Below are 25,582 nucleotides of genomic sequence, written 5' to 3' on the forward strand. Positions count from 1 at the left end.
GTTGAGAAAGCAAGGGAAGTTGGACAAAACCTGGATGATGCTAGGATACAGGGCCTGGGCTAGGACTAGACTAGAAAAGCGGGACCTGGACAAGGACTCCGAGCCAGAGACTGGACAGGGACCCTGAACCTTGGTCTTGACTCAGGCTTGGACTCCGGATCTAGGCGAGGACAAGACATGGCAAGGCAACAGGACTGGACGTGGCAGCACCACGCAGGACTCCAGGGCAGGACGTGGGACCAGAACTGGATGAGGACACAAAGCTAAGACTTGGACTTGGGAGAACAGGAACGCAGAGCCTTGGTCAAGGGAGAACAGGAACACAAAGTCTTGGTTGAGGGAGAACAGGAACGCAGAGCCTTGTTCGAGGGAGAACAGGAACGCAGAGCCTTAGTCGAGGGAGAACAGGAATGCAGAGCCTTGGTCGGGAGAACAGGAATGCAGAACACAGAGCCTTGGTAATCTTGGGAGACAGGAATGCAGAACACAGAGCCGGGACCCCTCCTTGGGGAATAGGAAGTAGGGCCAGGACTCATACATAGAATGCTGAACACGATGAGACGGTTTCCAACACAAGGTAGCGGCAAATGGCTGGTCCTACCTAGCGAAGGTGTGGACACAGAGACAGTTCCAAACAATGAAAGACAGTTCCTTATCTAGACACGCAAGGCCCCGATCGTGCCTTGGCGGTTGAACCTGATGGCATTACAGGCGAGGACACAGGCGAAGGTAGCAGGCAAGGCTTCAAGTGAAGGTAGCAGGCTAGGCTTCAGGCGAGGATTTAGAAGGAAGGAGAACAGTCCAGCAACTGAAGCTGAACCCAGGAGCTGTTTATGTAGCCAGCCCAAAATGAGAATCATGTGCCTCAAATAAGGCACCAACAGAATAAGGGAAAACTGGAAAACCTGGAATAAGGATTGATGGACCGGTCCGTGAACTGGACTTCACGGACCGGACCATAACACAATTAACCTCAGACCCTGTGGGAGGCAAGTGCAGAAATTGCCAGGGCTCTGGCAGAGATATTTAAATCATCCTTAGTGACAGGTGAGGTACTGGAGGATTGGAGGATAACCAGTGGTGTTCCTCTGTTTTAGAAAGGCTCTAAAAATAAACCAGGAATTCCTAAGCTGGTGCACCTGACATTAATAGTGGGAAAGTTACTGGAAGGTATTCCAAGGGACCAAATAAATAGGGACTTGGATGGACATGGACTGATTAAGGATAGTCAGCATGTGAATTAGCTAAGATAGACTGGCAAATGACACTTAAAGGATTGACGGTGGATATGCAATGGCAAGCATTTAAAGGTTGCATGGATGAACTGCAACAAATGTTCATCCCAGTTTGGCAAAAGAATAAATCAAGGAAGGTAGTGCACCCGTGGCTGACAAGAGAAATTAGAGATAGTATCAATTCCAAAGAAGCAGCATACAAATTAGCCAGAGAAAGTGGCTCACCTGAGGACTGGGAGAAATTCAGAGTTCAGCAGAGGAGGACAAAGGGCTTAACTAGGAAGGGGAAAAAAGATCATGAGAGAAAACTGGCAGGCAACATAAAAACGGACTGTAAAAGCTTTTATAGATATGTAAAAAGGAAAAGACTGGTAAAGACAAATGTAGGTCCCCTGCAGGCAGAAACAGGTGAGTTGATTATGGGGAGCAAGGACATGGCAGACCAATTGAATAATTACTTTGGTTCTGTCTTCACTAAGGAGGACATAAATAATCTTCCAGAAATAGTAGGGGACAGAGGGTCCAGTGAGATGGAGGAACTGAGCGAAATACATGTTAGTAGGGAAGTGGTGTTAGGTAAATTGAAGGGATTAAAGGCGGATAAATTCCCAGGGCCAGATGGTCTGCATCCCAGAGTGCTTAAGGAAGTAGCCCAAGAAATAGTGGATGCATTAGTGATAATTTTTCAAAACTCGTTAGATTCTGGACTAGTTCCTGAGGATTGGAGGGTGGCTAATGTAATTCCACTTTTTAAAAAAGGAGGGAGAGAGAAACCGGGGAATTATAGACCGGTTAGCCTAACGTCGGTGGTGGGGAAACTGCTGGAGTCAGTTATCAAGGATGTGATAACAGCACATTTGGAAAGTGGTGAAATCATCGGACAAAGTCAGCATGGATTTGTGAAAAGAAAATCATGTCTGACGAATCTCATAGAATTTTTTGAGGATGTAACTAGTAGAGTGGATAGGGGAGAACCAGTGGATGTGGTATATTTGGATTTTCAGAAGGCTTTTGACAAGGTCCCACACAGGAGATTAGTGTGCAAACTTAAAGCACACGGTATTGGGGGTAAGGTATTGGTGTGGGTGGAGAGTTGGTTAGCAGACAGGAAGCAAAGAGTGGGAATAAACGGGACCTTTTCAGAATGGCAGGCGGTGACTAGTGGGGTACCGCAAGGCTCAGTGCTGGGACCCCAGTTGTTTACAATATATATTAATGACTTGGATGAGGGAATTAAATGCAGCATCTCCAAGTTTGCGGATGACACGAAGCTAGGTGGCAGTGTTAGCTGTGAGGAGGATGCTAAGAGGATGCAGGGTGACTTGGATAGGTTGGGTGAGTGGGCAAATTCATGGCAGATGCAATTTAATGTGGATAAATGTGAAGTTATCCACTTTGGTGGCAAAAATAGGAAAACAGATTATTATCTGAATGGTGGCCGATTAGGAAAAGGGGAGGTGCAACGTGACCTGGGTGTCATTATACACCAGTCATTGAAAGTGAGCATGCAGGTACAGCAGGCGGTGAAAAAGGCGAATGGTATGCTGGCACTTATAGCGAGAGGATTTGAGTACAGGAGCAGGGAGGTACTACTGCAGTTGTACAAGACCTTGGTGAGACCACACCTGGAGTATTGTGTGCAGTTTTGGTCCCCTAATCTGAGGAAAGACATCCTTGCCATAGAGGGAGTACAGAGAAGGTTCACCAGATTGATTCCTGGGATGGCAGGACTTTCATATGAAGAAAGACTGGATGAACTGGGCTTGTACTCGTTGGAATTTAGAAGATTGAGGGGGGATCTGATTGAAACGTATAAGATCCTAAAGGGATTGGACAGGCTAGATGCAGGAAGATTGTTCCCGATGTTGGGGAAGTCCAGAACAAGGGGTCACAGTTTGAGGATAAAGGGGAAGCCTTTTAGGACTGAGATTAGGAAAAACTTCTTCACACAGAGAGTGGTGAATCTGTGGAATTCTCTGCCACAGGAAACAGTTGAGGCCAGTTCATTGGCTATATTTAAGAGGGAGTTAGATATGGCCCTTGTGGCTACGGGGGTCAGGGGGTATGGAGGGAAGGCTGGTTCAGGGTTCTGAGTTGGATGATCAGCCATGATCATAATAAATGGCGGTGCAGGCTCGAAGGGCCGAATGGCCTACTCCTGCACCTATTTTCTATGTTTCTATGTTTCTATGTTTCATGCATGGTAGGTCATGTCTAACCAATCCTAGAGAGATTTTCAAGGAAGCTACCAGGAAAGCTGATGAAGGCAAAACAGTGGATGTTGTCTATGTGGACTTTAGTAAGGCATTTGACAAGGTCCCACATGGGAGGCTGGTCAAAAAGTTTCAATCGCTCGGCATTCAAAGCAAGGTTAGAAAATTGGCTTTGTGGGAGAAACCAGAGAGAGGTAGTAGAGCGTTGCCCCTCTGTCTGGAAGCTTGCAGAGATCGATGCTGGGTCTGTTGTCGTTTGTCATCTATATCAACAACCTGGATGATAATATTGTTAACTGGATCAGCAAATTTGCGGATGGCACCAAAGTTGAGAGTGCAGTGGACAGTGAGGAAGCCTGTCATGGCTTGCAGCGGGATCTGGACCAGTTGGGAAAATGGGCTGAAAAATGGCAGATTGAATTCAATGTGGACAAGTGCGAGGTGTAACACTTCGGTACCAACCAGAGTAGTTCTTACAGAGTGAACGGTACGGTAGAACAAAGGGATCTGGGAATACAGATCCATAATTCAATGGAAGTGGTGTCACAGTAGAAAGACTTGTAAAGAAAGTTTTTGGCACATTGTCCTTCATATTGAGTGAAGGAGATGGGATGTAATGTTGAAGTTGTATAAGACATTGGTGAAGCCTAATTTGGAGTGTTGTGTGCAGTTCTGTTCACCTACCTACAGCAAAGATGTAAATAAGGTTGAAAGAGTAGAGAAAATTTAAAAAGATGTTGCCAGGTCTGGAGGACCTGAATTATAAAGAAAGATGGAATAGATTAGGACTTTATTCTTTGGAATTTAGAAGATTGAGGGGTGCTTTGATAGAGGTATACAATATTTTAAGGGGTATAAATAATGTAAATACAAGCAGACATTATACAGAACTTACAGAACAAAATAAGCATAGCTGTAATGCGTATTCATAGAGAGAATAAAAGGAAAACAGTCTTGGGTAGTGTTGAGGTCAGTCAGGAAGGCAATAGCACTGGAGAAGAAGCTATGGTTGAGTCTTGATCTTGCCGGTTTTCAGGCTCCTGTACCTCCTGCCTAACGGAGAGGATCTGGCACTAATGGTGGGAATCCTTAATGATGGGTGCCACCTTCCTGAGCTATTGCTTCGTGCAGATGCTCTCGATGGAGGGGAGAGCCATATCCACAATGGAACTGTGTGAGACCACCACTGCAATAGTCACCAATCTGATGTGTAATTGTTTAGTGTTTTAATGTGTCCAAGTTTCAGATCTCTGAGTGACTAAATGTGTGTGCTAGATCAAGACTTTAAACAGCAATATCAACAAAAAAAAAGGTTATTGGAGTTTTAGAATAAGAGTCAACATCTGGCAAAAGAATAACAGTTGTTTGTGAAACAATAACCGGTCCCCAGAAGTCATTAGTAACAATAGAACTTTAATCACTCTACGAGAAAATGTGAAACAGAAAGTTCCCAATTAGGAGCCTCAGTTATAAGTTAGTTGTTGCTTGAATTCAATTCTCCACGCTTCAGTTAATGAAGAATATGAGGCCACTGGCCTATGCCCAACAGGTGTGGGTACAGGTTCCTGCAATCTGAACAGAGGGAAAGAGTCAATTCTGACTCACTTGTAGGTTTGGCCACTGATTTATGATGAAAGTTCAACAGGAAGAGAGCAGCCTCATCTCCATGGCAGTGATTGACTACCAGAGTAATCGCTGCAAAGGGGGAGGTTCTCAGCGCCATCCTAATGATTGACAGATAGGGTAAATCATGCAAAGAGGAAGGCCTTTTGCCATCTATAGAAAGAGGACATCTATTACTCCATCCTATCTATTGACAACCATGTAAACCAAAGGAAACTGGGCTTCTCCATTCTATTATAGCGATGAACAACCTAGGCAGCCCATTAAAAAGGGGCAGGGGACCTGCTCCATCCTTGGGATTGGGGGTCTGTGCGACCCAAAGGAACGGGGCATTTCCAGCATTCCTGTGACAAAAGTGTGGGCAACCTATAGAAAAGGGGCGTTCCCAGCTCCACTTCTGATTGACAGCCTGGGTAACCCATAAGAAGGCGAGAGTCCTTCAGACCTGTGATTGACAACATGTAACATAGGACGGGGGCGTTGCGAGTACCATCCCTCTGATTGACAGCTCCGTCACCCACTGTGACTCGTCCCTTTGACGGACAGACACTCCGTAACCTAGTGAGAAGGAGAGGCCCCGCCTCCGTCCCAGTGATTGACAATCTGTGCAGCACGTGAAGGAGGCGGAACGCCTCATGCCTGTGATTGACAACCTGGGTCACAGACTCCGTATATTTAAAGGAGCCTGAGTGCTCAAACTGTGCAGCTGGTCGGAAGAGTGACCAAGGCTAGTGCGTTCGAGGAACCGGGCCAGCGCGCATCCCAATGACAGCACCACCCCCCAACCCCACGCACACACACGGGCTGTAACCGAGAGCGGCCGCTGGGATCTAACGGGAGTCCGAGTTGTATGCGGATTGCCAGCTGGTTTGCAGGTTACTACGAGAGTGCGGACCTTTCTAGTGTGTGGTCCGGATCGTCCTGGACCAGCTGCTCGTCCGAAGCTTTTGCGGGTCGGGGTACAACGCAGAAGGAGTACAGAACTAACTGCCTTTGGGACAGTCCAAGAGGGAAGCAGTTGAAGAGGGTCGGAGACGGGGGATGGCAGCTTTACGCACTGTCCACGCTGCACTCTTCTTCTCACTCCTTCCCCAGGTAAACCCGTCACCCCGCGGGACTCCATCCTCGACTGCGTTTCCTGCCCCTCTCTCTCACTCGCTCCCCCTTGCCACCCTCCCTCTCTCCCTCCTCCCTTGCCCCCGCCCCCTCACTTATCTGCCCCGTGCCCCTCTCCCTCCCTTTCCTTTTCTCCTACCATTCTCTCTCTCCCTCCCTCCCCTGTTTTCGCCCCCTCCTCCCTCTTCGCTCACTCCAGCTCCCTGCACTCCGCCTCTCACGCTGGCCTTGTCTTTTTTAAAGGTCTCCTGCCGCGGTACGTTCGAACTGAAGATCCACCAATTTGTGAACGGCGGGGGCTTGTTGGCGTCCGGCGGTCGCTGCGTGCCCGACTGCCGCACTTTCTTCCGGGTGTGCTTGAAGCATTTCCAAGTGGTGGTGTCCCCGGAGCCGTGCACCTACGGAAGCGTCCTCTCCCCGTTCCTGGGCGACAGCAGCTCATTCAGGGTGGCGGCCACTCAGATCCCGCTCAGGCTGAACTTCACCTTCAAGTGGCCGGTGAGGGGGCAATCCCGGCGGGCCAGGGCAGGGCAGACCGGACCGGAGTGAGAAGGGGCATTGTACAGTGAGGATGCCAGAGTGATAGCCAAGAGCTGGAAACGTCAGGAAGTGAATGACAGAGGAGAGACAGCCCTCTCACCTTTGATTCCACCTCACAGATACACACAGCTACGTACACATGCACAAACCTGTGCGCAGGCACACTCACAAACACGACCATATAGACATCTACACGCACACACGTACACAGAAACAGAAATAACGTGCAAATGTAGAATCGGATTCAGGGAAATGCCCTCAGAGGCACAAACACCTTCACACCGACACAAAAACAGGAACAAATACCGGAAGCAGGCAGGAAAAAAACACACAGGCAGGCACAGAGTGATGCTTAAACTCTTACTGAAAACATGCAGTATAAAAGGAACCGACTTTCAGCAGCTAGCAGAAACAGAGAAAGAATATCAGAATCAGGTTTAATATCCCCGGCATGTGTCGTGAAAATTGTTAACTGAACCCGAGAGAACCGCGGGGAGAAAGAACCAGGTGGGCAGACGGAGATGCTAAGGAGAGCAGCGGCGGCTCGTTGGCGGGACCGGGCGGCATTCGCGCTGTTAACGTTAAAAGGAAAACTGTGCGCCGATACGGTTACACCTCTAACTCTCCCCCTCTTCTGTTTGACAGGGAACTTTCTCCCTCATCGTTGAAGCTTGGAACTCTCCCTCCAGCCAGCCGAGCCCCAGTAAGTCCAGCGGTTTGAGAGGGGGCGAGACTGAGGTTAATTGATGTATAGCGTTGTAGAGAGGTTCCCCGTTAGATTAAATACAACGCTGTTAGGTTGTAGATGTACAGGTTCGCGGTTCGAGCTCGCTGTCCCATAGTCCTGACTCTTCAACACAATCGACTTCCTATCGTTTATTTTTGGCGTGGGAAACTGAGCTGGATGTTGGTGAGAAAGGCGAAATCTTGCCAAGCCTTCCGCTCGGCTTTTTCCTGCGCTTAACACCTCCGGCAGTCGACGCCGCCTTTTTTGGAAAAGCGACTTCGATTGTTCTGGTGAGAGAGAGAGGTTGGGTTACAGAGGCCGACACTTCGTTAGCTCGGGTCAATTATCGGTGAAAACCTAAGTCTCCATCACTCCGGGATCACTTTGGCATCACTCCGGGAACACTGGATTCTGCTGTCTCCATCACCCGGACCTGCTGTAGTTGTCTCCGCAATCTCCTGACTTCATCAGTCCAGGATCTACTGGTGCGTGAATCGCATGGTCACCGTCCGGGATCACTTCGCCGGAGGGGAACTCTCTATCTCGAGGGCCTTCCTTCACCACCCCGTCAGTATATCCGTTTCTTCAAGATGCCCTCGCACTTTGAGTTCAGGATCCGTTGCTCCAGTCCCCCTTTCCTGGTCACGCCGGCTCATCATCCCCAGGTCACTCCCGGATCTGCACGTTTCTCCGTGCTGGTATCTACATGCCTCGCACTCCGGGGCCTCATCCAGCACGTTCCAGGCCTCATCTCCCTATCACTCCGAGATCCTTATCACTCCAGGATTAACGCACTTCCAACACCTTGGGCTGATATATGAATCCGGGTACAGACTGGCCTGCCATTCGGGCATTCGTGTGTCTTCGTCGCCCTGAGACCCCCGCCGGGATCAGTGTCTCCACCCACACTTCGGGCTGTGTGACCCCATCGTTCCGGGATCTGCGTGTGTTACACCGGGCCCACACCAAACCGCAAGATCTATGAGCTGTGCTTCTCCCTCGGCCTGCGCGTCTCCTCAGCGATCTGGGATCTGTGCGCCACCGCTCCAGGATTACATCAGGAGATCTATTTCCCTGAATTTAGGATCTAAACATTTCATTCCGCAGAGTCTCTCCTGTTCAGTCACTTGGAAACTCTTCCCTAAAACACGGCGTTCGTTCTCCCTACTGTGTTGGGGCTGATCCCTTACGTAAAACAAAATCCACCCCCAGTAAAATGAAAATTAACTATTAGTGTAGTACTTCCCAGGTTTGGAAGGGTTGTTCAGCACGAGGCAGAATTGCCCCTGGTTCGGATGTGATCACCCACGCCAGTCCGTCACCACCATGATTTGTATCTTGTGAAATATCACTTCGTCCGTCCTTTGATCCTGGTTACGAAATCTGCGGGTTGAGTAGAATTCTGACCTAGTGTCTAATTTTGAGGAGATACAGTGATATTTCAATTTCCAAAACAAAACGCAGATAAAATCAGAAAATGCCAACAGTATCAAAGCAGCACGCGTCCCGCTCGCTGACACCTGCCCTGGCACGTAAGCACCCCGTGCCCTGTAACGCGCCGGCTGGCACGACGCTCTATCAGATCGGAGTCAATCCCGGCGTCCTCTCTAACCAGTCTCCCCGGGGAATGCGCGCATTTCCCCGGCTGCTCCGCTTTCCTCCCAGACCCCAATGACATGCCGGGTCCCGTGATTAGGTTAGGGTTAAATCGGGCGGCAGGGTTCGAAGGGCCAAATGCACGCTGTATCCTAATTACTTGTCGGTAAGTCATCACCAGCGTCTCTGATCCTCTCTCGGACTGGTCTGAACATCCTTTCTGTTTACAGCGGCCTGTCAGATGTGTCTGAGCGTCCCTCGGCTGGTTTCTCATTCCCAGGTCATTGTGCCGAGACGGGCAGCTCCAGTGTCCTGCCTGCCCACCGAGCCCGATACCCAGGGTTGACTGGAAGTCCTGAAAACTGGCAGGAGATTGTATGTGCGGGGGTTCAGCTGGGGATCCCGGGGCAGGACGGTGTGTTTTATTCTGGTCTTGCCAGGAGCTGGCGGCGCGCTTGCCCTGAGTTAACCCGCTTGTTTCTACGCGCAGATGTAACCAGCCCTGAGATGCTGATCAGCCGTTTTGCTATCCAGAGACACCAGCCTGTGGACGCGGTCTGGTCCCGGGACGTCCAGCGAGTGGGCCATACCCAGCTGCACTACTCGTACCGGGTGATCTGCACCCACCACTACTACGGCGAGGGCTGCTCCCATTACTGCCGGCCCAGGAACGACACCTTTGGGCATTACACCTGTGGACAGGAGGGGCAGCGGATCTGTATGGCCGGATGGGAAAATGAGTACTGCACACAGCGTAAGGCTGGGGCAACGGGGACGGGGAGAGGGGGAGAGGGAACGGTGTCACATAACATTGTGAGAGCTGGTTATTATTGCGGCCATTCAGGAAAGGCCGCCGCAGTGAAGGGGGAATGGGGGTAGAGATCAGAGGGGTTTACATACTGAAACTAGCAGTTATTACTGACACGAGATTATTACAGGTCGGGAAGCTTGCACAGGGCGCTAAACGCTGTTACTCTCGCACGGGCGATTTAAAACCCTGCACTCAGGGTTTACATGGTGTGACTGTCACTGTTCATTGTATTGGAGTGGCCCAGAGGCCTTTCCACTGGAGACCAGGGTGTTAATAACGGCACTGTCCAAGCAACTAGTCCCCGGTGACAAGGCATCTTGTTAGCAGCAGTAACACCCTGTCGCCGGAGACTGGCACAGGAACCAGGGTGCGATTTACTGGTTCTTCGGGGTAGATTGTACTGCTTCCAGTGGAAACACGGGAGACTGCAGATGCTGAAATCTGGAAAAACTCTTCTGGGGAGGATATCAACCCAAAACAGTCCATTTTCCTTCTGGAATGCTGCTCCTCCACCTGCTGAGTTTTTCCCAGTAGGTTGTTTGTTGGGACCTTGGAAGTACTGGACCTCTGGTTAAAAGGCATCACCTCGGCCTGTTCCCCCACTAACCAGTCAGTGTGCATTTCTTTGCTCAGGCTTCCCCCTGTGTACTTGTATCTGTGTTGGGCAGCTTCAGTTTGCTCCTGTCACTGTCCCCGAGGACACGCCGGCTGTATTGAATTGGCGCTGGGTATGGTCACCAGCAATTTCCTGTGTGTGACCAACTCCGGAGAGAGGGAGGGGGCTGTCTTTGCAGAAATGTGCGTGGGTTTTGTGGGGCTGCCAACACCCCCGTGATTATCACAGGAGAGGGCTGCAGGGCTCTCCACAATGCACTAGGAGTAAAAGCCAATGCTGCCTGTGCACAGCACATACTGTCAGAGAGGGTAATTGTGTGTACAGGTTGTCAGATGGTGCTGGGTGACTTGCACATCTCTGGTTATATTACTCAACGATATTGTCCTTTGCCAACGTGGAGCTGCAGGATTAGTACTTAGGCTGGATGTGGAGTGGATGTGAGAGAGAGGACGGGGCAGGACACGAAGTGTGATTGCGAGCTGTTACTGTTACTGACACTCGAGTCACTGGGGGTCATTTTTCATTGTCACTGTTCCTCCCACCTCCGTTACTCAATACTACGCTCCACATTCCTTACCTATAATATTGCATTACCTTCAGCCCTTCATTACCTCCCATCCTGTCACAACTTCCACTCTCCTCTCCTCCATCTGCCTATCACCCTTTCTCACCCGGACCCACCTGTCACCTGCCAGCTCTGCTCCACCAGCTACCTCTACTCTCTCAGTCCAGATGGAGACGCGAGCTGAAATGTCAATTGTCCAATTCCCCCCATGGTTGATGCCTGACCTATCGAGTTCCTCCAGCTTTGCATGTGTTCTCCAGATTACAGCAAAGCATTTCTGCTGCTTGCTGGCAGACTCTCACTCTCACTCGGATCCATTTGTGGCAGAGGATGTTACTGGCATTGACACTGAGTTATTGTGGAACCACAGGTTATTACAGTTTCACTTGCATCCTTAAAACTAACTTTTAGTGGAGTTTATTACCAGCAAGTACAGATTTAAAAACGAATTATAAACAACAGCAGCCAGAAATCTGAAACAAGAACAGAGAATGCCAGAAATACCGAGCAGGTCAGGCAGCATCTGTGGAGTAAAAAAAACAGGATTAACATTTCAGGTGAAGGACCTCCAGTAGAACCTTATCAGTTCCGATGAACAGTATGCCACGTGATACATAAACTCTGTTTCAATCTCCACCATCTCTGACCTGCAGAGTGCTTCCAGAATCTTCTGTTTTCATTCAGTATTAGTGGGGTCTTGGCTCGGCCGCCATTGCTATAGTTTATTATTTGTCTGGCAGCTTTTCACTGGCGCTGTCATGAGGAAGACATTATTACTAGTTGTGTCTATCAGAGCTGGGGCAGGGTGAGGGTGTTTCTGGGGTTGGGAGGTACTGGGACTGTACCTTGCATAGCTGTCACTGAGGGTCCGCTGCAGGCTCTGGAAGATATTAAGGCGTTAACGCCATCACAGATCGAGGTGTGATTTAACACTGACCTTCCTGTCTGTCCTTGCAGCAATCTGCCGAACCGGGTGCAGCACACAGCGTGGATTCTGCAATCGACCGGGTGAGTGCAAGTAAGTTACTGGTGGGCAGGAGGCGTGAGCTGGCGGTGCCAGCTGCGTCCGTGCTTGGCGTTCTTCCACGCGGTTCTCAGGACAACTAACTGTATTTTTCCCTCTCACTCTCTCTTGAGGTGCCATTATGGATGGCAGGGAGATTCATGTACTGAGTGCGTGCGGCACCCGGGCTGTCTACATGGGACTTGTGACCAACCCTTCCAGTGCAACTGTAGAGAGGGCTGGGGCGGACTCTTCTGTAACCAGGGTGAGTGAAGTCTGATCTGAGGTAGTCCCCACCACCATTTCACCAGATCCGCAACCTCCAGTCCAGCACGAGGCTCATCTAAACCTTGGTCAGACAAATCATTCACGGATCACAGAAGCAAACCCTTCTGTGTCAGCCCCAACCATTAAGCACCTTGCACTAATGCCAGTTCATTCACATTAACTGCCCCCAGATTCCTCATACTCCCCTGCACACTGGGGCAATTTACAATGGCCAGTAAACCTGCCAACCCGTGTGTCTTTATAACGTGGCGTGGAAAAGGAGTGCCCAGGAGACACCCAGACGGGAACATGCAGACTGCGCACACACACAGCACCCCAGATCGGGATTCTGGCACCGTGAGGCAGAGACACCACGTGTCAGCTCCCAAACTCGGATGTTGATTGAATCGAGCCAGGTTAGATTGAAGAGCCTCGCCCTATAAGCACCCTCCCAGAGTAACTGAAACAACCATTCTGATATTGAACAACTGCTGGTTACTTGGTTTTACTAATGAATGAACGAGGAGCAGATGTCAAATCCAGCCAGAGGTGCTGAGCGATTAACCCTGAGTGACCTATTCAATGTGGAGAAAAGCATAAAGGGTTACTCTCACCTCACCACCACCCTTCCGAGGGGACAAGAAAGAACACCATCCCGATCCCGTAGTCCCACCTCGCTTCCTCTGGGATATTTGAAATGCAAGGGAGGAACAGTGAGGAAGCTGTTGCCAAAGTTGGCTTGTACTGCTTGTGAATTGTGACTGACGTTGCTCCTCTTCCCTTTCTGTGCGGGTAACAGATCTCAACTACTGCACCCACAACAAGCCCTGTCTGAACAACGCCACCTGCACCAACACCGGGCAAGGCAGTTTCACCTGCACCTGCCAGCCTGGCTTCACCGGCATCCACTGCCAGTCTCCTGTGCCCAAGTGTGGCAGCAGCCCTTGCAGAAATGGAGGAACCTGCACGGTAAGGGACATCTCACCTCAACCAGCTTGCAATCCTCGTCATTCTCCAGCATGACAGGCCAGTGCGGAAAGATCTGTCCAACTATGGGGGGGGGGAGGTGCTGTCCCACAGCAAGGGTGCATTCACTCAGAATCGGGCTGCGGGGAGAAGGATCACTTTGGAGGGAGACACTGTCCCATAACGAGAGGAAGAAACAAAATGCTGGAGGAGATCAGCCAGCCACAAGCGTCCTCTATGGAGGTTGATGTTTCTGGTTGAGATGTTATCTGGTCCAGGTAGAGGGTCTCAACTCAAGATATTGTCTGCCCGTTTCCCTCTGCAGATGCTGCTGGACCTTAGGAGTTCTTCCAGCGGGTTGCTTTTTGCTCCAGATTCCAGCATCTGTGATCTCCCGTGTCTCTTGATTCATAGAGAACTGGGGTGATTCCCTCATGGAGACACTCCGTCCCAAGGAGAGGGTGAAGTCACACAGGGCAAGGGTGATCCCACCAGGGAGTGAATATTCCTTCAGATGGCCATCAAGGGGAGGGGGGTACAAAATGAAGAGAAGCTCTTCGTAAAGAGGCAAGGCCAGAGTTTGGGCTTTAAAGTCATAATCAGGATGGATAAAGAGTACCCCCACTTTAATCAGTACACACAGGCTCTGGGGAGAGAGGAAACGTTGGGGCTCTTTCATCCTCACTGCAAAACCAGACTACACGATTAATCTGCTCAAACCACTTGTGGTTCCCAACGGCTGTGTTTTCCAGGGGAGTTCATCATTTAGGCTGAGCTACTGCCTCTTCTCTTGGCTCTGTCCCCCTGCCCTGCCCCTCTCCACTGCGTCAGTTTAGCTGAGAGTGGTTGCTGTAGGACGTGGGTGATATCCTGGCAGTGTGGAGAGTCAGTGAGATGCGCTGGTGTTCCTAACGCTGTGGCTCTGTTGTTGCAGGAGTCGGAGGAAGGCTACCACTGCTCTTGCCTTCCTGGCTATGATGGGCAGCAGTGTGAGAACAGTGCCCTGACCTGTGCTGACTTCCCCTGCTTCAACGGTGGCTCCTGCTATGAGACATCACAGGGAGCCTCTTACATCTGTAGCTGCAGACCCGGCTTTTCTGGCACCAACTGTGAGCAGAAGGTGGATCGATGTTCCAGGAGCCCCTGTGCAAATGGTAACGTAGTACTGTGTTTCTCCTTGTAACTGTATCCTCAACAGGGAAGTGTGACACGTGGTCAACAAGATCACTGTGGCATTAGTATGTCCATGCTGTGTTAATCCATGATAAATCCCACGCCCCACTCATTCCTGAAATCCTGCTGTAAATCCCAGACTAATCCCACCCCCCACTCATTCCTGAAATAAATCCCAGACTAATCCCACTCCCCACTCATTCCTGAAATCCTGCCATAAATCCCAGACTAATCCCGCGCCCCACTCAGTTTCAGAGCAGCCCTAACTTTTTCCAGGTGAAATCTGAGGAAGAGGCTACCAACCCTAACCCAGATCCCAAGGCAGCACAAGTTCCACTTACGACTGTTCTCTTCAAGACTCGGCAACCCCTTACAAGTATATCGGTTTACATTAGACTGTCAGATATAGGAGCAGAATTAGGCCATTTGGCCAATCATGTCTACTCTTCCATTCATCATGGCTGATCCAATTTTCCACTCAGCCCCAAACCCTGCCTTCTCCCTGTATGCCTTCATGCCTTGACCATCAAGAATCTGTCAACATTTGCCTTAAAGACTTGGCCTCCACAGCTGCCTGTGGCGAAGAATTCCACAGATTCACCACTTTCCGGCTAAAGAAATTCCTCCTCATCTCCACTGTAAAAAGACACTCCTCTATTCTGAGGCTGTGTCCTCTGGTTTTAGACTGACCCACCATAGGAAGCATCTTCTCCACATCCACTCTGTCAAGGCCTTTCATCATTTGATAGGTTTCAATGAGATCCCCCCTCATTCTCCTGAATTCCAGTGAATACAGGTCCAAAGCCATCAAACACTCTACATATGAAAAGCCTTTCACTATGGGAATCATTGTGTGAATCTTCTTTGAAAAACTGCTCACAATACTCCAAGTGAGGCCTCACCAGTGCTTTATAGCTTCTCAACGTTACATCCTTTCTTTTATATTCCAGTCCTCTTGAAATGAATGCTAACGTTGCCTTTGCCTTCCTCACCACCAACTCAACCTGTAAATTAACAGAAGAACATAAGAAATAGGAGCAGGAGTAGGCCACATGGCCCATCGAGCCTGCCCCGCCATTCAATAAGATCATGGCTGATCTGTCCGTAAACTCAGCTCCATCTACCTGCCTTTTCCCCATAACCCTTAATTCCCTTACTGTGTAAAAACCTTTAGGGAATCCTGCACAAGGACTCCCAAGTCCCTTTGCACCTAAGTTTTTTGTATTTTCTCTCCATTTAGAAAATAGTCAGTCCTTTCATTTCTTCGACCAAAGTGCATGACCATACACTTCCTGACACTGTATTCCATCTGCCACTTCTTTACCCATTCTCCTAATCTAAGTCCTTCTGTAGCTTTACTTTCTCAAAATTACTTGCCACTCCACCTGTCTTCATACCGTCAGCAAACTTTTCAACAAAGCCATCAATTCCATCATCCAAATTATTGACATATCATGTGAAAAGCATCGGTCCCTACACAGATCCCTGTGGAACACCATTAGTCACCGGCAGCCAGCCAGAAAAGGCTCCCTTTATTCCCACTCTTTACCTCCTGCTAATCAGCCACTGCTTTCTCCATGCTCGAATCTCTCCTGTAATACCATGGGCTCATAGCTTGTTATGCAGCCTCATGTGTGGCACCTTGTCAAAGGCCTTCTGGAAATCAAGAGCACAAGAACCAATTCTCCTTTGTCTATTCTGCTTGTTATTTCTTCAAACAATTCCAACAGATTTGGCAGGCAAGATTTTCCTTTGAGGAAACCATGATTTTCCTTTGAGGAAACCTGCTTTATCATGGGCCTCCGAATACCCTGAGACCTCATCCTTAATAATCAACTCCAACATCTTCCCAACCACTAAGGTCAGACTGACCGACCTATAGAAACATAAAGATCTACAGCACATACAGGCCCTTCAGCCCATAAAGATGTGCTAACCATGTACCGGACTCTAGAAACTGCCAAGAATTTCCGTACTGAATAGCCCCCTATTTTTCTAAGTTCCATGTACCTATCTAACAGTCTCTTTAAAAGACCCTATTGTATCCACTTCTACCACCTTCCCTGGTAGTGCATTCCATGCACCCACCACCCTCTGTGAAAAACTTGCCTCTGACATCCCCCTTGTACCTTAAAACGATGCCCCCTCGTGTTAGCCTTTCAGCCCTAGGAAAAAGCCTCTAGCTGTCCACACAATCAATGCCTCCCATCATTTTATACACCCCTATCAGGTCACCTTTCATCCTCCGTCGCTCCAAGGAGAAAAGGCCAAGTTCACTCAACCTATTCCCATAAGGCATGCTCCCCAATCCAGGCAACATCCTTGTAAATCTCCTCTGCACCCTCCCTATAGTATCCACATACCTCTTACAATAAGGAGACCAGAAATGAACACAGTACTCTAAGTGGGGTCTAACTAAGGTCTTGTATCACTGTAACATTACCTCACGGATCTTGAACTCAGTCCTGTAGTTGACGAAGGCCACACACCATAGGCCTTTTTAACAACACTGTCACTCTGTGCAGCAGCTTTGAGTGTCCAATAGGCATGAACCCCAAGATTTCTGATCCTCCACAGTGCCAAGAGTATTATAATCTGTCTTCAAGTTTGACCTACTAAAATGAACCACTTCACACTTGTCTGGATTGAATTCCATCTGCCACTCCTCAGCCCAGTTCTCCATCCTATTGATGTTGCGCTGTAGCCTCTGACAAACCTCCAGACTATCCACAACACTCCCAACCTTTATGTCATCAGCAAATTTACTAACCCATCCGTCTATTTCCTCATCCAGGTCATTTATAAAAATCACAAAGTGGAGGGGTCCCAGAACAGATCTCTGAGGCACACCACTGGTCACCAGCCTCCATGCAGAATACAAACCATCCACAACCACTTTGCCTTCTGTGAGCAAGCCAATTCTGGATCCACAAAGCAAGGCCTCCTTGGGTCCCATGCCTTCTTACTTTCTGAATGAGCCTTGCATGGGGAACCTTATCAAATACCTTACTGAAGTCCATATACACTACATCTACTAATGTGTTTTGTTACGCCTTCAAATAATTCAATCAAGTTTGTAAGGCATGACCTGCCCTTGACAAGGCCATACTGACTATTTCTAATCATATTATGCCTCTCCAAATGCTCATAAGTCCTGCCTCTCAGGATCTTCTCCATCAATTTACCAACCACTGAAATAAGACTCACTGGTCTATAATTTCCTGGGTTATCTCTACTCCCTTCCTTGAACAAGGGAACAACATCTGCAACCCTTCAATCCTCTGGTACCTCTCTTGTCCCTATTGATGATGCAAAGATCATCGCCAGAGGCTCAGCAATCTCCTCTCTCACTTCCCACAGTAGCCTGGGGTATATCTCATCCAGTCCTGGTAACTTATCTAACCACGCAAACAGGAGGAAATCTGCAGATGCTGGAAATTCAAGCAACACACATAAAAAATGCTGGTGAACGCAGCAGGCCAGGCAGCATCTGTAGGAAGAGGTACAGTCGACGTTTCAGGCCGAGACCCTTCGCCAGGACTAACTGAAAGAAGAGATTGAAAGATATTTGAAAGTGGGAGGGGGAGGGGGAGGGGGAGGGGGAGATCTGAAATGATAGGAGAAGACAGGAGGGGGAGGGATGGAGCCAAGAGCTGGACAGGTGATAGGCAAAAGGGATATGAGACGATCATGGGACAGGAGGTCCGGGGAGAAAGACAAGGGTGGGGGAGCCCAGAGGATGGGCAAGGAGTTATAGTGAGAGGGACAGAGGGAGAAAAAAATAATAATAATAAATAAATAAGGGATGGGGCATGAAGGGGAGGTGGGGCATTAATGGAAGTTAGAGAAGTCAGTGTTCTCTAACTTCCTAGAGATACTGCCTGGCCTGCTGCGTTCACCAGCATTTTTTTATGTGTGTAACTTATCTAACTTAATGTTTTTCAAAAGCTTCAGCACATCCTCTTTCTTAATGTCTATACACTCAAGCATTTCAGTCCACTGTAAGTCATCCCCACAACTGCCAAGGTCCTTTTTACTGGTGAATACTGAAGCAGGGTATTCACTAAGTATCTCCACTACCTCCTCTGGCTCCCTGCACCTGTTTCCACTCTCACTCCTGAGTGGTCCTATTCTCACATGGCTCATCCTCTTGCTTGTAGAATGCCTTGGGGTTTTCCTTAATCCTGCTCACCAAGGCCTTCTCATGGCCTCTTCTGGCTTTCCTAATTTCATTCTTGAGCTCCTTCCTGGCACCCTTGTAATTTTCTAGAGCTCTAACAGTACCTAGTTTCTTGAACCTTTCATAAGTTTTTCTTTTCTTCTTAACTAGATTTTCTATATTCTTTGTATACCATGGTTCTTTTCCCCTACCATCCTTTCCCTGCCTCAATGGAACATACCTATGCAGAATTCCATGCAAATGTTCACTGAACAGTTGCCACATTTCAGCCGTGCATTTCCCTGAGAACATCTGCTCCCAATTTACGTTCCCAAGTTCCTGCCTAATAGCATCATATTTCCTCCTATCCCAATTAAATATTTTCCCAAATTTTCTGCTCCTATCCCTCTCCAGCACTATGGTAAAGGAGATAGAGTTGTGATCACTATCTCCAAAATGCTCTCCTACCGGGAGATCTGACACCTGACCAGGTTCATTTCCCAATACCAGATCAAGTACAGCCTCTCCTCTTGTAGGCTTATCTACATATTGTGTCAGGAAACCTTCTTGAACACACCTAACAAACTCCACCCGATGGGAACCCCTTGCTCTAAGGAGATGCCAGTCAATATTAGGAAAGTTAAAATCACCCGTCACAACAACCCTATTATTATTGCATTGTTCCAGAATCTGCCTCCCGATCTGCTCCTCAATGTCTCTGTTACTATTGGGGGGGGGGGGGGGGGTCTATGAAAACACCCAGTGTAGTTATTGCTCCCTTCCTATTTCTGACTTCCACCCACACTGATTCAGTAGACAATCCCTCCATGACTTCCTCCTTTTCTGCAGTCGTCATACTATCCCTGATTACCAGCACCACTCCTCCACCTCTTTCGCCTCCCTCCCTGTCCTGTTTTTAAACATCTAAAGCCTGGCACTCTAAGTAACCATTCCTGCCCCTGAGACATCCAAGTCTCTGTAATGGCCACAACATCATAACTCCAAGTACTGATCCACACTCTAAACTCATCTGCCTTCCTTATGATATGCCTAACATTGAAATAGACACATCTCAAACCATCTGGCAGAGTGTTTCTTTGCTCTATCATCTGCCTATCCTTCCTCATAAACATCTTACAAGCTGTCACTACTTGTGCGCCAACTGCCCCATCTTCTGCCTCTTCACTTCGGTTCCTACCTCCCTGCAAATCTAGCTTAATCCATCCGCAACAGCATTTCAAACCTTCCTCCCAAGATATTGGCTCCCCTACAGTGTAGGTGAAACCCGCCCCACTCGTGCAGGTCAGCCCTTTCCCAGAAACGGTTCCAATGATCCGAGAACTTGAAACCCTGCCTCTGCACCGTCTCCTCAGCCACTTATGAATTGACTTTATTTCTTACATCCTTCACATCCGTGAGGAGTAGAAGTCTTTATATTATGTCTCCATCTAAATGTGCCATGTGCAATCATAGTACTTTTTAATAATTTATAATAAATAGAACAGTCAATGAAACATAGAGTACACTCAAGTTAGCGTGAGTTCATCGGTCTGATGGCCTGGTGGAAGAAGCTGTCCCGGATCCTATTGGTCCTGGTTTTTATGCTACGGTAGAGCATGTTTCATGCTTCCCAGATGTAGCAGCTGGAACAGTTTGTGGTTGGGGTGACTCGGGTCCCCAATGATCCTATGGGCCCTTTTTACACACCTGTCCTTGTAAATGCCCTGAATCATGGGAAGTTCACAACTACAGATGCACTGGGTTGTCCGCACCACTCTCTGCAGAGTCCTGTGATTGAGGGAAGTACAGTTCCCATACCAGGCAGTGATGCAGCCAGTCAGGATGCTCTCAATTGTGCCCCTGTAGAAAGTTCTTAGGATTTGGGGGCCCATACCAAACTTTCTCAACTGTCTGAAGTGAAAGAGGCACTGCTGTGCCTTTTTCACCACACAGCTGGTGTGTACAGACCACATGAGGTCCTCAGTGATGTGGATACCGAGGAACTGTCATCTGCACCATCTTCCTGTTCTGACCTTCACTAGCTCGTGGCACCGGGAGTAATCCAGAGTTGACCACCTTGGAGGTCCTGCTCTTCAGCCGCCTGCCTAACTCCCTAACCATACTGCACAGGACCCCTACCCCTCTCTTGCCTATGTCACTGGCATCAATATGTACCACGACCTCTTTGCCTCTCTCTCTTCTTCAAGAGTGGAGTGACATTTGCAATTTTCCAACCTTTTGGAACCATTCCAGAATCCAGTGATTCCTGGCTGTAGGGGATTGTAAGTTGTAAGTTTTGAAGTTTTGTCTCCACTACAAAGGTTCAACTTTAGGGATAGTCACAGAGTGTGGTAGGGTTTGTAGAGTAACACATTAGAATGATTCAGATCCCTAAGGCAACTGCTCAATCGGTTGGGAGGGCAGTGGAATAGAAATGTCTCTTCTACAGAAAGGGACAAATTTGGGATATAAAGCCATGATTGCTGTGGATAGAGATTTTAACCCCACCCCTCAAGCTCTGAGCATATATTTTCACTTTGAAATAAGCACTGGTAGTGGGAGGCAGTGGACAGAGGGAGCAAGTGCTGGCACTCTCTCAGCCTCACTGAGAACAGGCCGTCTCTCTCACCTGCCCAGCAGCCGTCTTTCTGCTTCCCAAGGACTGGGAAGCCTGAGCGGTTCCTGGGCCCTGACCCCACATCCAAGCCACAGCAAAGAGACTGTACCCGTCCCCCGTCATGGGGACGATACTTGGAAACAACTGTCTCACTGTCGGGGTGGGGGGAGGCTGACTGCAAACTTACCCAGGGAGCTGATCACCTCAGGAGCCTGCACCAAATGTGGAAACCTGCCCTTAACCCACATGCAGAGTCAGAGAACATAGGGGCAAGTAAAGGCTATTCAGCTTACTCTGCAAAGCTGCCTTATCCCCCATGTGAATACTGTTTCTTGCTTTCTCCTCCACACCCATTGGTGCCACTTGAATCTAGAAAAAGTCTTCAGTGACTTGCCCTCCAGAGGAAAGAATTCCCTTAGCATAGAAATCTCTCCACGTCTGACGTAAATGTCCTACCCCCTATAATCACACTACCCCCGCCCCCCTCCAAACTAGGAAAATCATCACCCTCACATCTAACCTGTCTCGCCTCCTCAGAACTTCTCACATTTCACTGGAATTTACTCTCACCTCCACACCAGGGCTTCCCGACCTGGGGTTCACTGACCCTTGCTTAACAGTGTGGCAAAGTTTGGGGTCCCCTGCTCGACGCTCCAGTTAATCGAATGTTTCCCTGTATGGCAGTTTCCCCACCTCCCCTGCCTGTTCGGTGAACCCAGCACCAGTTCACATTTTGGAAATTACACCCCACTTAACCATGGTCAGAGGTCACTGACATCGACTGTCATTGCGAGGTGAATTGGAAGGATGGATAGGGGAGGAGTGCAGGAGGAAAGGGAGGGAAGGGGAGAGAGTTTGAGGAGTTGGAATGGTTTTGGAGGGAGCTGAGAAGGTGGAGGGGTTGGGGGTGGGGGGAGTGAGAGGACATGACGGGACTGGTTAAACGGAAGGTGGAGGGGGTTTTGGAGGGAGCTGTGAAGGTGGAGGGGTTGGGGGGAGTGAGAGGACATGACGGGACTGGTTAAACGGGAGGTGGAGGGGGTTTTGGAGGGAGCTGTGAAGGTGGAGGGGTTGGGGTGGGGGGAGTGAGAGGACATGACGGGACTGGTTAAACGGGAGGTGGAGGGGGTTTTGGAGGGAGCTGTGAAGGTGGAGGGGTTGGGGGAGTGAGAGGACATGATGGGACTGGTTAAACGGGAGGTGGAGGGGGTTTTGGAGGGAGCTGTGAAGGTGGAGGGGTTGGGGGGAGTGAGAGGACATGATGGGACTGGTTAAACGGGAGGTGGAGGGGGTTTTGGAGGGAGCTGTGAAGGTGGAGGGGTTGGGGGGAGTGAGAGGACATGACGGGACTGGTTAAACGGGAGGTGGAGGGGGTTTTGGAGGGAGCTGTGAAGGTGGAGGGGTTGGGGGGAGTGAGAGGACATGACGGGACTGGTTAAACGGGAGGTGGAGGGGGTTTTGGAGGGAGCTGTGAAGGTGGAGGGGTTGGGGGGAGTGAGAGGACATGACGGGACTGGTTAAACGGGAGGTGGAGGGGGTTTTGGAGGGAGCTGTGAAGGTGGAGGAGTTGGGGGGAGTGAGAGGACATGACGGGACTGGTTAAACGGGAGGTGACCGTTGGTCTCTGCTGCCTGATCCTGACTGTCTGACCCACCTCTCCCCTCTTGCAGGAGGCCGGTGCCTGGGTCTGGGACTGACCCGCATGTGCCACTGCCCCCCAGGATTCGCCGGCCAGAGCTGTGAGATCAACATTAACGACTGCGCCCAGAACCCGTGCCTCCACGGCGGCAGCTGCTTGGACCAGGTGAACGGCTACCACTGCCTGTGCTCCGCCGGCTACACGGGCCGGAACTGCGGCCAGCGGCTGCCTGCCAACTGCGCCTCGGCGTCCTGCCAGAACGGCGGCACCTGCCACGCCGGCCTCTCCAGCCGCGGCCCCGTCTGTCAGTGTCCCTACGACTTCGTGGGCCGGTGGTGCGAGATCTCCGTCCAGGAGCCCAGCCCCTCGCAGAAGCACCGGCAGCTGCCCAGCCCTGTGCAGTGGCAGCTGGTGTCCCTGGGCTGCGGCGTAGCCGCGTTCATCCTGTTGCTGCTCGCCCTGGCGCTGGCCGTCCGGCATTTACGATCCTCGGCCGGGCACCGGCCTCAGCCGCGGCTCGCCAACGCCATGAACAACCGCACAGACCCGCAGAGGGACAACTTGATCGCCGCCTCGCAGCTGAAGCTGGCCGGCCTGGAGGTGAATTGTGGGCCCAAGCGGGGCCGCCCACATTGCAAACTGACCAACTGCGCCGCCGAGCTGGGCCGCAAGGGGGAGACGTCGCCAGAGCTGAAGGGCCACAAGAGCGAGCGGGGACAGCTGGAGGAAAGCTTGCCCCTGGCTGGGCCTCGGTAGGTCTGGGGGCAGGTATTTCCCCGTCAGGGTGTGAGAACGAGGGATCTAAACTCCCACCGCCTGGCCTGTGTCCTGACCTCCACCTCATTCAGTCAGCCTCCTCTCCCTCCATACCTTTCCCCTCTCCTCTCCCTCCCTAACCTCCCTCCTTTCACCCCCCACATCGACACCACCCCAACCCTATGCTCTCAGTTCTTTCCCCTTTGACAGACACTTCACCTTTCATACGCCACCCCCTCCCACCATCCACTTTCCCCAGCTTCCCCTTCCACTCCACTCTCTCACCTCCTCCAGTACACCTCCCTCCATCCCGATCTCACCCACCACACTGCATCCTGCCAGGGTCATGGCACTGCAGGGCGGAAGCAGCTCAGCTCAGCGGTACGCTGTGGGAGGGGTGGGGATGAGGGTGAAGCCCATGGGTGGAACTGACTGAGCGACATTGAGAGAGTTCTCTGCAATGGGATGGACTGAGCCGTGGATGGGTGGTGCTGAAGGATTTTTGCACTGTTGGGGAGGACATTCTGTGTGGGGGTTAGTATCTGAATGACCGGTGTGCCTGTAGGAGGGGCAGTACTGAGGGACCACTGTGCCTGTGGGAGGGATATTGCTGAAGGAACATCACACAGCTGGGAGACTCTAAAGGAACTCTGCACTGTCGGATAGGCAGTACAGCACCACTGGGAATACTGCATCGTGTAAGGGTACAGCGTCACTCAGTGAGTACTGTATTGTGTGAGAGTACAGTGTCATTGGGGCGTACTGTATTGTCTAAGGGTACAGCATCACCGAGTACTGTATTGTGTAAGGGTACAGTGTCACTGGGGAGTACTGTATTGTGTGAGGGTACAGTGTCACTGGGGAGTACTGTATTGTGTGAGGGTACAGTGTCACTGGGGAGTACTGTATTGTGTGAGGGTACAGCGTCACTCAGAGTATTGTATTGTGTAAGGGTACAGCGTCACTGGGGAGTACTGTATTGTGTGAGGGTACAGCGTCACTGGGGAGTACTGCATTGTGTGAGGGTACAGTGTCACTGGGGAGTACTGCATTGTGTGAGGGTACAGCGTCACTGGGGAGTACTGCATTGTGTAAGGGTACAGCGTCACTGGGGAGTACTGTATTGTGTGAGGGTACAGTGTCACTGGGGAGTACTGTATTGTGTGAGGGTACAGCGTCACTCAGAGTATTGTATTGTGTAAGGGTACAGCGTCACTGGGGAGTACTGTATTGTGTGAGGGTACAGCGTCACTGGGGAGTACTGCATTGTGTGAGGGTACAGTGTCACTGGGGAGTACTGCATTGTGTGAGGGTACAGCGTCACTGGGGAGTACTGCATTGTGTAAGGGTACAGCGTCACTGGGGAGTACTGTATTGTGTGAGGGTACAGTGTCACTGGGGAGTACTGTATTGTGTGAGGGTACAGCGTCACTCAGAGTATTGTATTGTGTGAGGGTACAGCGTCACTGGGGAGTACTGTATTGTGTGAGAGTACAGTGTCATTGGGGCGTACTGTATTGTCTAAGGGTACAGCATCACCGAGTACTGTATTGTGTAAGGGTACAGTGTCACTGGGGAGTACTGTATTGTGTGAGGGTACAGTGTCACTGGGGAGTACTGCATTGTGTGAGGGTACAGTGTCACTGGGGAGTACTGTATTGTGTGAGGGTACAGTGTCACTGGGGAGTACTGCATTGTGTGAGGGTACAGTGTCACTGGGGAGTACTGTATTGTGTGAGGGTACAGTGTCACTGGGGAGTACTGTATTGTGTGAGGGTACAGTGTCACTGGGGAGTACTGTATTGTGTAAGGGTACAGTGTCACTGGGGAGTACTGTATTGTGTGAGGGTACAGCGTCACTGGGGAGTACTGTATTGTGTAAGGGTACAGCGTCACTGGGGAGTACTGTATTGTGTAAGGGTACAGTGTCACTGGGGAGTACTGTATTGTGTAAGGGTAC

The 25,582-nt window shown here is 50.1% G+C and overlaps 1 protein-coding gene across 3 annotated transcripts in view; it reads left to right on the top strand.

Moving 5' to 3' along the window:
* The first annotated feature begins 5,781 nt into the window (after nt 1–5,781).
* The window catches only part of LOC140200871 (delta-like protein 4), a 55,544-nt gene continuing 35,743 nt past the window's right edge, over nt 5,782–25,582 (top strand). Inside the window, exons 1-9 of one of the 3 annotated variants that reach the window (XM_072264511.1) lie at nt 5,782–6,166; nt 6,431–6,685; nt 7,373–7,430; nt 9,541–9,804; nt 12,000–12,060; nt 12,180–12,310; nt 13,112–13,281; nt 14,213–14,432; nt 22,898–23,618. In XM_072264511.1, the coding sequence (XP_072120612.1) occupies nt 6,113–6,166; nt 6,431–6,685; nt 7,373–7,430; nt 9,541–9,804; nt 12,000–12,060; nt 12,180–12,310; nt 13,112–13,281; nt 14,213–14,432; nt 22,898–23,618 (1,934 nt within the window). In that variant the 5' untranslated portion in view covers nt 5,782–6,112. Of the gene's footprint in view, nt 6,167–6,430; nt 6,686–6,710; nt 7,235–7,372; nt 7,431–9,540; nt 9,805–11,999; nt 12,061–12,179; nt 12,311–13,111; nt 13,282–14,212; nt 14,433–22,897; nt 23,619–25,582 lie in introns of those variants that run through there. The other 2 variants (XM_072264518.1, XM_072264527.1) reach the window with 2 other exon arrangements.

This window comes from Mobula birostris, chromosome 1, assembly GCF_030028105.1.
Source record: "Mobula birostris isolate sMobBir1 chromosome 1, sMobBir1.hap1, whole genome shotgun sequence".
In the NCBI taxonomy this organism is placed as follows: Eukaryota; Metazoa; Chordata; class Chondrichthyes; order Myliobatiformes; family Myliobatidae; genus Mobula; species Mobula birostris.